This window comes from Carassius gibelio, chromosome A8, assembly GCF_023724105.1.
Source record: "Carassius gibelio isolate Cgi1373 ecotype wild population from Czech Republic chromosome A8, carGib1.2-hapl.c, whole genome shotgun sequence".
Lineage (NCBI taxonomy): Eukaryota > Metazoa > Chordata > Actinopteri > Cypriniformes > Cyprinidae > Carassius > Carassius gibelio.
Genome location: NC_068378.1, coordinates 11854431 through 11868835, shown reverse-complemented (window position 1 = coordinate 11868835; position 14405 = coordinate 11854431). Strand labels below are relative to the sequence as shown.

At 38.5% G+C, this 14405-nt stretch overlaps 1 protein-coding gene across 2 annotated transcripts in view; it reads right to left on the bottom strand.

Moving 5' to 3' along the window:
* The window catches only part of LOC128018466 (solute carrier family 23 member 2-like), a 32137-nt gene that overhangs the window by 10952 nt on the left and 6780 nt on the right, over nucleotides 1-14405 (bottom strand). Inside the window, exons 2-6 of one of the 2 annotated variants that reach the window (XM_052603964.1) lie at nucleotides 13022-13082; nucleotides 9504-9766; nucleotides 7863-7958; nucleotides 7037-7153; nucleotides 5655-5812 (exon numbers count right to left, since the gene is read on the bottom strand). In XM_052603964.1, coding sequence (XP_052459924.1) covers nucleotides 5655-5812; nucleotides 7037-7153; nucleotides 7863-7958; nucleotides 9504-9766; nucleotides 13022-13034 — 647 coding nt within the window. In that variant the 5' untranslated portion in view covers nucleotides 13035-13082. The remainder of the gene's footprint in view (nucleotides 1-5654; nucleotides 5813-7036; nucleotides 7154-7862; nucleotides 7959-9503; nucleotides 9767-13021; nucleotides 13083-14405) is intronic. The other variant, XM_052603965.1, reaches the window with a different exon arrangement.

Below are 14405 nucleotides of genomic sequence, written 5' to 3'. Positions count from 1 at the left end.
TTGCCCGTTTACTAGTGTGTTTTGGGTCATTGTCTTGTTGAAACAACCATTTCAAGCGCATGTCCTCTTCAGCATAGGGCAACATGACCTCTTCAAGTATTTTAACATATGCAAACTGATCCATGATCCCTGGTATGCGATAAATAGGCCCAACACCATAGTAGGAGAAACATGCCCATATCATGATGCTTGCACCTCCATGCTTCACTGTCTTCACTGTGTACTGTGGCTTGAATTCAGAGTTTGGGGGTCGTCTCACAAACTGCCTGTGGCCCTTGGACCCAAAAAGAACAATTTTACTCTCATCAGTCCACAAAATGTTCCTCCATTTCTCTTTAGATGTGTTCTTTGGCAAATTGTAACCTCTTCTGCACATGCCTTTTTTTTAACAGAGGGACTTTGCGGGGGATTCTTGAAAATAGATTAGCTTCACACAGACGTCTTCTAACTGTCACAGTACTTACAGGTAACTCCAGACTGTCTTTGATCATCCTGGAGGTGATCATTGGCTGAGCCTTTGCCATTCTGGTTATTCTTCTATCCATTTTGATGGTTGTCTTCCGTTTTCTTCCACGTCTCTCTGGTTTTGCTCTCCATTTTAAGGCATTGGAGATCATTTTAGCTGAACAGCCTATCATTTTTTGCACCTCTTTATAGGTTTTCCCCTCTCTAATCAACTTTTTAATCAAAGTACGCTGTTCTTCTGAACAATGTCTTGAACGACCCATTTTCCTCAGCTTTCAAATGCATGTTCAACAAGTGTTGGCTTCATCCTTAAATAGGGGCCACCTGATTCACACCTGTTTCTTCACAAAATTGATGACCTCAGTGATTGAATGCCACACTGCTATTTTTTTGAACACACCCCTTTCAACTAATTCAACTAATTGCCCAATTGCACAGCCTTAAGAACGTGCATATCATGAATGCTGGGTCTCATTTGTTTTCTGAGAATCTACTGAACCTACTGGTAACTTGTTTGCCACGTAGCAATAAAAAAATATACGAAAAACCTTGATTATTCTGGTTAGTCACATTGTACTGCTATTATTTTGAACAATACTGTACATTGAATCAGCACAAAGGTCTAACGGCAACATTCACCCGATTCTTCCCACTCTTATCTTCTTCTCATTTCCTCGATTTTCAGTCACACGCTCGGGTTTCCCTGGAGACAGCATGTGCCACGAGCAATTGATGTCAAAACAGAGGGATCACATGAGCAGTACAGACATCAGACGACCCTCTTATTCAAGGGGCAAAGTGGCCACAAAAGAACATTGAGTGCCAGACACAGAACAGGCAAAGGCTAAATGTCTTTGACATGAACAGCCTAAAGGATCAGCTCTCCACAGATACACAGCCTCCTCCACCTCCTCCCGCAATCTACACCAATCACTGCCACTAGCTTCCCTATTGGGTGCTTTATGTCATATCAGTGTTGTGACATTAATTACATTTAAGCGAAGTTCAGCAGCAAAACATTAACAGTGGAAACTTCGAGAAAATAACAGTCTCCTGAGATGCTGTGATTGATGATGTTTTATATGTTGTTTATGGGCATAAACAGACCCAAGGACTTAGATAAGACATTGATGCACTAGTTTTTTTTTTTTTTAAAGGGATCAGAATGTACTCACTTGTTTTATCAAATGCACTTGATCCTTATTCAAAGCAGAGGTGAGGTGACACAAGGGTCATGGAGCCACTGGTCACCAGATTGGTGACTGATCCACCCTGTGTTTTATGGTTTGCAAATTCTATGTAAATTTTATGTAAAAAAATATTTTTAGCACATTTAGTGAATCATGCTTTTGTTGAATATTTACACTACAGTTTACAAGTTTGGGGTTGGTAATAGGCTTTTGGAAAATAATCTTGTATTCACCAAAGCTTAATTTATCTATAACAATTTAAAACACTGTTTTATATTCTAATATTTTAAAATGCAATGATAAATCAGAATTTTCAACATCATTACTCCAGTGTTCAATGGCACATGCTCCTTCAGAAATCATTCTAATGTGCTTATTTGCATTTTTGACTTTTTTATTGATGTTGATAACAGTGCTGCTTAATATTTTTTGTGGAAACCATGTTTCATTATTTAAGAATTCTCTGTTGAGTAAAAAAAGCTTGAAAGAACAGCATTTATTTGAAATACTTTTTTTGTAAAAACAAAACAAAAAACAGAGTGAGTAAAGAACCTCTATCACAAACACAAAGATCGACAGATGACCACAGCTTAAACAGAACGGACCCATTTTCTCCAGTCCAGACCTGTTGCATGAACAACTGATGTTAGATTTCTTAAACAACAAAAAAGCTGTCATATTCTCGATTTCTCTTCCACGTTTCCATTCGATCTCCTCTTTCATAATAAAATGTGGTCAGCTTTGTGCAACTAAGACGGTTGAGTGTCATTAAAAAGAAGAAATCTTTTCAAAGAAATGTAAATACAGTGAATGTAAACAAGTGCTTGTGTCTCATAACCAGTGGAAAAACTCTTAGGAATGCCCTTCCTCTTCACAGAACTGAGAGAAATATTTTAATCAACACTAAATCTAGGTTACTTCCACTTTCAGCAAGAGGAAGGAAAAAGACAGGTGAAAGCAAATAAAGATTAAAAGAGTTAAAATCTCTTAGCATTGTAATTTAGAGTAATATTCACACTAATATGAAGCACATGCCCAGACATGCCAATAAAAGTACATTGATATAAAATGTAAATATATGATGCCAACTTCTGTCTTCTCTGAAAACTCTAACCTTTTGCTTTAATTACATCTTTCCAATAACTGGAAACGCCTCAATATGTGAGGTCATGACGTTCATGCACATGTTCTGACTTGCTTATCCCATGAACATGAGTGATGCAGTGTTCAACATGTTCGGTCCATCATGATGTGCTAATAATGCTCCCACACTTTTATCAGGCATTGAATGCATTTTATACACCGCTTTGCTGAAGATTATCTCACGAGCACCACTTCATTTCAAATACAATGTCAATTATGATGACGAGCCAGTGAGAAAGCAGAGATTCTTCACAGCTGTCTTTGCTGTGGTCAGAATGTTCAAGATGTTTATCATCTTCCATATTTTCTGGGAGTGAGCAAAAAGAGAGTGAAGCAGAAGCAGCACTTGCTGAACTAAAGTGCACTTGTAAAATAAGCCTGAATCTAACATCCTGAAAGTAATCAATAAAACCACCCATCCACCCACCCACCCACACACACACACACACACACAACACACTCTGTGTGCAATAAACGTGAACAACAGATGATGGGCTTCTGCTATATACTGAATACTTTTATATGTTTTGATCAGAATAACATATGCCTTTATTTAATTTATTTTCAAAATAAGTGAACTTTTGAGATTACTTGTAATTTAGTTAAGTCCACTTACAGTGGAGCATTGCATGGGATTTCACCACGCAGGCTGGATGCGAACCTGTAGTTACCTGAAAAAGTGGAACGAGATGCTGAGCTGCTCAGCGCATTGGGAAACGTCTTAATCATGACCAGCTGTGAATATTGTGTGTAACATGTCGATAGAATTGACCCGGAGGTAATATAGCCCCATTCGATGACGTCATCTGTGCGCACCTGCAACACGGGGCTATAAATAGATAAGCCACAGGTGCATCATCAGGGGTGTATTCCAGAAAGCAGGGTTAACTTACCGTGAACTAAACCCTGAACTCTCGGTTGATTAACCCCAAACCTTGCTTACTCGAGATATGTGGTTCCAAAAACACGTCCGGGAGTAAGTTCATTCAACTCAGAGTATGTTCCTGGTGAAGACTCAAGACATTCTCAACAGAGCAACGAATCGACGAGTCACTATAGAAACGGTCGCTAAGAAAAAGCGTGCCAAGCTGTTTCTTTCTTCTTCTTTTGTTCATTAGTTGTTTACCTGCTTAGTGCATATCGCCACCTTACTGATGGCTGTGCAATCATTTACATTTTTTTTCCAATCCTTGAGAACGTAAATTGTATTATTTGTTTTATGCTAATTATACATTAAGTCATATCAGATATGCATTTTGATTTAGAATTCAGACATTATAGAAAATACCACTCCATGTGAGATATAACATGTAATTAATAAAATATATAAATATATAAGTTAAACTTTACCTTGTCATATTGTTTTATAATTTATGCATTCCTCTTAATGCATAATTTATAGATAACTCTTATATATGCCAATAAAATAAATAATCATATTAGAATAATATATTACCTTATTTATTACTTATATTAGCGCTTCCTCATTAACATATCATATATATATATAATATATATATATATATCGACAAAGAAACTTATCCTCCCCACTAAACCATGTAGAGTAACATCATCACTAGTGGGTAAAGCTTACCAAGCTGCAGGTCAGGCTGGTGCTACGCTGCACACTATGGCAGTGTTACAAGAATACCAGGCTGACCTGTTGAAGGCCATGTTGGCCGAACAGAGTGTGGTTCTTGGAGATAATACCTCTCCTCGACAGCTCGCCATGGGCGATTCCAGACAGGATGGACCTTCTGTCTCAGGCAGAGGGTACAATATTCCATCCCAGGCCCCACCTGTGGAATCTTCACGTTTGGCCCCTGATGGGTACCAATTGAGAAACACTGGGCTTTCAACAGATGTTATTGAGACAATTTTAAGTGCTAGGGCTTCCTCCACTAGACAAATTTATGCCAGTACATGGGGTGTTAAGTGGTGTGTTTTACACAATGTAGATCTAGTCAATTGCCAGATTGCTTCAGTTCTGGACTTCATGCAAGAGAAATTATCAACAGGCACATGCCATGCCACTCTTAAGGTTTATGTGGCCGCTCTTTCGGCTTGCCACGCCTTGGTTGACGGGGCACCACTCATGAGACACCCTCTGCACTCTCGCTTTCTTTGTGGGGCCAGGTGACTGAGGCCTCCAGTAAAAACCAAGATCCCTTATTGGGACTTAGCTATAGTTCTCGAGAGTCTGGTTGAAACCCCCTTTGAACCTATAGAATCAGCATCTGATAAACTTCTGACCCTAAAAATGTTTTCTTTTTCTCATGTCAATAACTTCCTTGAAGAGATTTGGGGATTTGCAGGCTCTGTCTATCTCTCCATCCTGCTTAAGACTTTGTCCCAGGAATGGTGAAAGTGATTTTGCATTTATTACCTGCCTAAGGTTCAATTTTCGGCTGTACATCCGGTCATTCATCTGGGTATCTCGTTCCCAATGCGCTGAGCAGCGCAGCATCGATTATAGCTTTCGAAAGTGATCGTTGCTTGCCGGTTACTTGACTATAACCTTGTTCCCTGAGAAAGCAGAACGAGATGCTGCGCTGCTTTGCCATGCTGAAGATGACCCAGGACTGCTCTTCAGACAAAATATCCTGATGATGCACCTGTGGCTCATCTATTTATACCCCCGTGTCGACATGTTACACACAATATTCACAGCTGGTCATGATTAAGACGTTTCCTAATGTGCTGAGCAGCACAGCATCTCGTTCTGCTTTCTCAGGGAACAAGGTTACAGTCAAGTAACCCGGAATGGTATCTTGCATTGTCAACATGGCACAATGTGTCTGAAACATATTCTAACCACTACACTTAAGAAACAAACAAACAAAAAAACACTCTTACCGGCAGCCAAGAGTAGTCTGCAGCAGGGTGGTGATGCCCACACAGAAGAAAATAGTGCCAATCAGCTGACTGGTTGCCCATTGGTCATATCCCACACACATGGCTTCAGCAAGCAGGAAGGGCACAGCGATAGTTCCACTGAAGCAGGTAAGGTAGTGCTGAGGAAGAATGGTGTGGAAAGAAAAAATATATCAGTATTATATCTCTTATCTCTGTAAGGGAGAACATCAAATTATAGACCTGCACTCCCGCAGGACTACTGCGAGACCCGCTGGACCCAAAGCAACCGAGTGTGTGTGCGCGAGACGCAGGAGAATAAAATGATTTGCGGGACTCACGCAAAAAAGAAATATATATAAAATAAAAAAAAATCATTTATAGCACAAAAGATACAAGAACAATTAATATAAAATAAAAATGATTAACAGGTGCAAAGAAAGGCAGAGTTTCCATTTATAACGTGTTTGCAGCGTTGAGCAATGTAGTCAATCACAGACATATCTGTTGATTTCTGGAATGCTATTGCCATTCAAAGGTGTTTAAGTTAGAATCCACTCACAGCTCAAAATGCCTGAGTTCTCGTGCAATGCTAAAATGTGTGTGTTTCCGAATCTTCTCAGTATAAACCACGAAGTGCATACATTATGAAAGATACACTGTGCATTTATTCATTGTGTTATAACAAAGCTTTGTGAGATCGCGATGAACTGAGATTTTGGGGGACAGAATCCTGCGGGAGCTAGACAGAATGAAAGAATCCATCTAACAGGTCTCTACATCAAATCTCACACAAGTCTAGGGTAAAGTGGGTCAATGTCAAAGGCCACTGCTATAAATTTTAGTTGAGTGTCACCGCTTTAAAGTCTAGTTTCACTGCTGAAAGTTGAGGGGCCACTGCTTCAAAGTCTCGGATCCCTGCTATGAAGTCCAGGGTCACTGCATCATTACCTTAAAGTCCAGTATTCTCTGCTGTAAAGATGAGGGCCACTAACTGTTCACTGTTGTTAAGTTGAATATTACTACTGTGAAGTTGAGTATTTTGCTTCCAAGTCAAGGTTTCACTGTTGTAAAGTTAAGGGCCACTGCTTCAAATTCCATAATCAATGCTGTTTACAGCAGTGATTTTTGAGGCCCACTGTTTAAAGAAGAGTACCACTACTTCAAAATTTAGTTTCACTGCTGAAAGCTGACAGTCAGTGATTCAAAGTCTGGGATTCATTGCAGTAAAGATGAGGGTCATTGTTTCAAACTCGAGGGTCAAGTTATAAACCCTTAGTTGAGTCATAGGTTGTATATGAATATCTTGAATGTCTGGGGCACATCACTCTATACTTGAATGTTCAAGTGAGTAAGTCCACATGTGGCTGTGCATATGTTTGTACCTGTAAACCTAGGAACACACACAGGTACCAAGGTGGTGTGTCCTCTATGGTGTATATCATGTCCATTCTCCTGGCATCAATGCTGTCTGCACTGTCCACAGTCTCTGATATGGAGCACTGAAGGGGAGAGGAAACAAGACACATGGGATTCAGGCTCTAGGCTGTTCCTATGGTAACAAATCTCTATTACAGAGAAGTTTAGTGAGAGCTGTACACTATAAACAGCATCAGCACACACACACACACACACACAGAAAAATGCTGGCAATTCAAACCTACCAGCAGGAAATCAGTTCCTCTAAGCAATTATCCTGAAGTGAACTCGAACTGCTAAATAAACTTCATTCTAATCTTCCACATTACTATAAGAGTTATTCTGTTATATCTTAAGTATGGTGCAATGGAAAATACATACGGTACTTGTTTTAACAATTTTATTAATTTAAACACAATGCAAAGATACAGTACAGCCATGAGAGTCTTGTCTATGTCTTTGAAAAGTTTATTCTGAGATGCAACAGTTATTTTTCCAATTATCAGACAAATAATTCTCATTTCATATTAGTGGGAACACAGCACCGGAGAGAACTAGACTGAGAAAGAATCCCAAAGTGTTGCCAGCTGTATTAGAGGAAAACCCTGAGGAAATTCCATTGGTTGTTGTGACCTCCGAAATCCCTGTTCCCTCTGTGGTGGAAAAGTGCCGAGTCATAATGACTGAGTCATTACAGAACAGGACGGATGAGCATAACCGGTACGAGCTGCCCCTTGATTTAAAGGTGACGTGTGTAATTTATATACCAAAAGCATCACACAAAAAACTCACTTTGTCCTCAGTCTGGCTGTCTTTTGCATAAATGGCCATGAGCTGCGTGTCCTCTGCGTCCTGATCTCCAGGGGTCTGCACGGCACCATTAACCACCTGTCAAATACACAGAGATTAGCAAACATCACATATTTACCAAGTTACAAAACAAAAGGAAGTAGGTGACAGTACCTGCAAACTCTTCTATTGTCATGACTAAGGATAAAATGTGGATGTGGACATCTTGGTAAGAAATTAAACATTATGTAGGTGAGTTTGGCATAGGAAGGGTTAAGCTTCCAGAAGCTTTGTTCTATTAGCCAAATTCAAATGCCAGGGTTCCAGTGGCGAGTGCATAGTTTTACATCACATTTCATGATATTACATCCCCACTCTCGCAAAACATATAAGTCCACTAAAGTTCAGCAGGGCATTCATTCAAATTTCAGAGACAGGGTTATGAATATACAGTAAGTGAGGGAAGATTTCACCAAAACAAGGATTACATGAGGTTAGTCACGTTTTTGGTGGTTTCTATTTGTAATGACATCATACTAGACAGAACATTTATGTGGCTGCACAAGAGTCTTTCAAACAAGAATTATACAACGAAATGACTCATAAGGACTAGTCCTAGAAAAGAACATACTTCACTAATAATTCATGACCAGCAAACAAACAAACGTTTATGTATATTATGTAATTGCATTTAAAGGAGTGTTGGGCATGACTAAGGGAAACTTGAGTCTTGGCACTTCTTAAAAAGACTGAACAGATAAAGTTACAAACAGCTGACCAAAGTGGACCAACTGATAAAGGGTCGCTTCTGTGGAAAAAAAGATAATATCTTAGCAAGTCTCTTACATCCTGACATGCTTATAAATGTATAAATATGCATATTTAGCAACAAAAACACTACCAATTAGTTTAATTAGATTGTTTTGTTTAACCTTTAGAAAACCCTTTCCTGCAGTGGTGAGAGAACATGAACATGTTGCAAACACAAACAACCTGTATAATTAAAGTAGCAATGTTTTACGATATTTAGTTGTTAAAATTAGGTAGAACAATTAAGCATTTATTGATGGTAATGTTCCTAGCATTTATTTCTAAATAGATCATTCTTCTCTGTTAATTCATGCCTGTTTATAATAGACGAATACATGTAATTTTATACTACAACTTGAAATGTTGCAGTATTAAAAATGTATTATTATAAAACTGATAGTTTAGAGGCTCAGCAAGCCTGTATATATTTGATCAAAAACACAGTAATCACTGTATTATGGTAAATCTCAGTTATCAGCAGCCATTACTTTAGCCTTCTGTGTCACATTATCCTTCAGAAATCATTCTAATATGCTGCTGATTTGCTACTCAAGAATTTTCTACTATTTTCTACTTCAAAGGAAACCTTATGTATACCATGATTATAAAAAGTTGTTTGTCATCCCTAGTAGCTTATAGACACTTGAAACAGGAAATTCTAGAAAGGCAGCTTTTAAATGGCAATTATTGGAAGTAGCAATTTGCAAACCACAGTGTCCTGCTTAAAGTACACATAACCAGCGTGTACTGTAGAGTCACTGTAATGACAGGCTAAAAGGCATTGTTTCTGACCCTGTGATTAGCGTCATTCCGCACAGACAAACACACACTCACTGGGATGGGATAGAAGTGTGCACTGTGTTTGTTCTCCTCCTCATATTTGCCAGGCTCTGTGCTGGAGTCCATGGATTTGGAGGTGGTGTTTTTACCAACACCCATTCCTCCCCTTTGCTCCTCTGCCTCGTCCTCGTCCTCGTCCTCCTCGTCTCCCTCTGGCTCTGTTCCTCTCCTCCAGTCCCTCTCACGCTCTGGTAGAAACACAGCTGCTCTGGCTGTCAGTACACTCTCATGCTCCGCTGATTGTCCAGACAGGTCATCTGAGGTCAGAAAAAAAAAAACAGAGCGATGTTGTTCATGAACGAATTAAAGTGCTTGATGACTTCAATAAAAAAAAAAAAAAATCCATACAGTCATAAACCAATATAATTACCTTTTTAAATCTCATTAGGTTTTTGTAAAAAAAAAAAAAAAAATTGGAGTTCAGACTTATTTTATGGAGGCAAAGGCAGAATGAACTAAAAAATGGAATCTTAAAACAAATCCAGATCTGAGACTATTTATCAAACAAATAACGGTTTATAAACTCACATCGCACACTTAACGGTGTGATTTTGGACTCAAACGTCCATTTTTATAACAATGATGATGTGTGATAAGATGTCTACATTTATGGACACAAGCAACAGAGGATTTGAGAAACTTGTGATGAAGTAGAGAATAATAAAGTTTAGGGAGATGAAAAAAGAAAGAAGTTGGAGGGGGGGGGGGGGTAGGATGATGGAGATAGGATGGGTGAGATGGAAAACAGAAGTGGAAGGAAGGAAGACAGCGACTGACTGGTGAAGGTCGGTATGCTTTATCACTGGACGCTGTTGATTTTGGTAATTGTCAAATTCTGTTGACTTTTCTTGTGGCCTTGGGCCAGCACCCCCGCTATTACTGACAGCGCACCACCAGCGGCTGATTCCCTCCCCACACTACCCACGATCCCTCAGCAGCCTTGAACTCCAGGACAATCACATCTTCATGGTATCTAGAAGCATCTGGGTCCACGGATACCCCCTCAGCGCTACACATGCCACGCCAGACTCTTACACGTGTCCAAACTAGCAACGGTCAAGATATTTTGATGCCAATTTTTTCTCTATTTCTTGCTGTGTAACCATGCGTAATGGTCCGAAACCCAGATTCTCAAAACCCTACATTAAACATGAAATAATTAAATAAAATACAATTACACAAACATTACATTAAAATGTACCTTATTATTATTAACAGAAATATTTCATAGATATGGATCAGATATTTAGCAGAAAGTTAATATATAATCATTATTATTTTACATTTAACATACATATATATATACATATATATATATATATATATATATATATATATATATATATATATATATATATGTATATATATATATTTTATATATACATATACATATATATTATATACATATATATTATATATATATATATATATATATATATATATATATATATATATATACACACACATATTCAATTCAAGTTTATTTGTATAGCACTTTTTACAATACAAATCTTATTACAAATCAATACAAATCAATACAACTTTACAGAATTTTCTTATATATATATATATATATACAGTATTGTTCAAAATAATAGCAGTACAATGTGACTAACTAGAATAATCAAGGTTTTTAGTATATTTTTTATTGCTACGTGGCAAACAAGTTACCAGTAGGTTCAGTAGATTGTCAGAAAACAAACAAGACCCAGCATTCATGATATGCACGCTCTTAGGGCTGTGCAATTGGGCAATTAGTTGAAAGGGGTGTGTTCAAAAAAATAGCAGTGTCTACCTTTGACTGTACAAACTCAAAACTATTTTGTACAAACATTTTTTTTTTCTGGGATTTAGCAATCCTGTGAATCACTAAACTAATATTTAGTTGTATGACCACAGTTTTTTAAAACTGCTTGACATCTGTGTGCCAACTTGTGGCACCTCTCAGCTGTTATTCCACTCCATGATTCTTTAACAACATTCCACAATTCATTCACATTTCTTGGTTTTGCTTCAGAAACAGCATTTTTGATATCACCCCACAAGTTCTCAATTGGATTAAGGTCTGGAGATTGGGCTGGCCACTCCATAACATTAATTTTGTTGGTTTGGAACCAAGACTTTGCCCGTTTACTAGTGTGTTTTGGGTCATTGTCTTGTTGAAACAACCATTTCAAGGGCATGTCCTCTTCAGCATAGGGCAACATGACCTCTTCAAGTATTTTAACATATGCAAACTGATCCATGATCCCTGGTATGCGATAAATAGGCCCAACACCATAGTAGGAGAAACATGCCCATATCATGATGCTTGCACCTCCATGCTTCACTGTCTTCACTGTGTACTGTGGCTTGAATTCAGAGTTTGGGGGTCGTCTCACAAACTGCCTGTGGCCCTTGGACCCAAAAAGAACAATTTTACTCTCATCAGTCCACAAAATGTTCCTCCATTTCTCTTTAGGCCAGTTGATGTGTTCTTTGGCAAATTGTAACCTCTTCTGCACATGCCTTTTTTTTAACAGAGGGACTTTGCGGGGGATTCTTGAAAATAGATTAGCTTCACACAGACGTCTTCTAACTGTCACAGTACTTACAGGTAACTCCAGACTGTCTTTGATCATCCTGGAGGTGATCATTGGCTGAGCCTTTGCCATTCTGGTTATTCTTCTATCCATTTTGATGGTTGTCTTCCGTTTTCTTCCACGTCTCTCTGGTTTTGCTCTCCATTTTAAGGCATTGGAGATCATTTTAGCTGAACAGCCTATCATTTTTTGCACCTCTTTATAGGTTTTCCCCTCTCTAATCAACTTTTTAATCAAAGTACGCTGTTCTTCTGAACAATGTCTTGAACGACCCATTTTCCTCAGCTTTCAAATGCATGTTCAACAAGTGTTGGCTTCATCCTTAAATAGGGGCCACCTGATTCACACCTGTTTCTTCACAAAATTGATGACCTCAGTGATTGAATGCCACACTGCTATTTTTTTGAACACACCCCTTTCAACTAATTCAACTAATTGCCCAATTGCACAGCCTTAAGAGCGTGCATATCATGAATGCTGGGTCTCATTTGTTTTCTGAGAATCTACTGAACCTACTGGTAACTTGTTTGCCACGTAGCAATAAAAAAATATACGAAAAACCTTGATTATTCTGGTTAGTCACATTGTACTGCTATTATTTTGAACAATACTGTATATATATATATATATATATATAATTTCCTCATTCATTCAACAAAAATAAAACCCGTCTGACTTCTTTTAAACATTTAAACGCTTGATTGTCAGGTTGCTTTCAATTCATTCAAGTAAAAAGAGATTTCCTTTCGTAATAACCTATCTTTAATAATATGATCAGATTTCGCATTACAGGAGTTACCATTAAATCAAAGTCATATTTTCATTTTACTGAGCAAATAGAGTTGATACTAGATATCGGTGACATGCTATTGATCTTTATTTGGAAAGCAGGTGTCCTAGTGCGGCTGGGGACAGTAAAGAAACAAGTACCTAGTTCACACATCACTCCCACCAATCAGGTCGGCCGGAAGCATCTGTGTGAGGGGTTCAACTGGGAGAAGAGAACGACAGAGAGAGGATGGAAAAGAGAAAGATGGAAGAAAAGAGGCAGGGATATAGAAAAGGAGTGAGGGTAGATAAAAAGAAAGTTAGAGACAGGTGTTAATCAGCTGCCATACAAACACAAGCCATTTCATTTCTATTTGATCATTTAAACTATGCTGTTTAATTAGCATGCTGATATGTGCTAGCCTATAAGCAAATCCCTGCCTAATACTTGACAAAGCTTTAACAAATGTTGCCGGTTTTAAACAAGTTCAGCTCTACCAACATCTGTGGCTAAAGTGCAAACAGCATGAATTTCAACATGGGTAGCATGTATTGTGCATAATTGTACTATTTCCCAGAGACTCTCAGATCAAATCAGTATTGTGAAAACTTTCAGAGATGGCACGAGTGATTTAGCACTACTGCGTCTTCTCTTTTCAACAGAACTCAATTCAGTTTTAGGTGCGCTCACAGCCAAATCAGGCAAACCAACTTGAACCAGTTGCTTAATCTGTATGGAGAATTGAAAACATTTTAATCATGCGCCTGATCAAAAATCATGTTATCGTGATATCTGGCTGTGTGTTGTCAACATGTGTACGTGCGTGTCTGCCTGTCGACACACAGACAAACAGAGTGAGCTGTCGGCTTTATCAACATTCAGCTTTACTGCTGTTAGTCATGACCCATCAGGCATAATATATGTCCTCGTAATGCGATCATCAGTGGATGGTCGGTCCAAAAACAGCAGGACGAATCCATCCACACTGATCTGGCAGGAGCCCCTAAGGTGGAAAAATTCAGTGCCACAAAAATATCTGACTAACAGAGCTGAGGTGTGTTCATAATATCACTGCTGGATTTCGAAACCGAAACCTTAAACCTGGAGATCCCCATCTCACTTATTATTCAATTATTACTGGAGCAAGACTAAACCAACAAACACAACACTGCTTTAAGACACTAGCTCAGGGGATTTAAGGAAGAATTTGAGGTGCTTTAAAGATCGTGGAGAGACACTACTTTCTAGACTTTTATTGTGGAAGGGAAATACTGGAGTCCAGTCAGAATGTTTTGTAATATTTCCACAACAAATGTTTCCACATTGGTGACCAGCGTGTGAAGCACATGCTTCATTTTGCTCACCCTTAATTATCTCAGAATTACAGCTCACTGATGTTTAAACGGTTAGACAACCTCTTCAAAAGCACATTTATAGACAAAACACACCGAGCTCATTTCTGTCGCAGCTTTAATGATGAAACATCTGCTAGTCAGTCAGAGGTTCAGATGTGGAGGTTGCAGAACATGACAGATCATCGCTGTA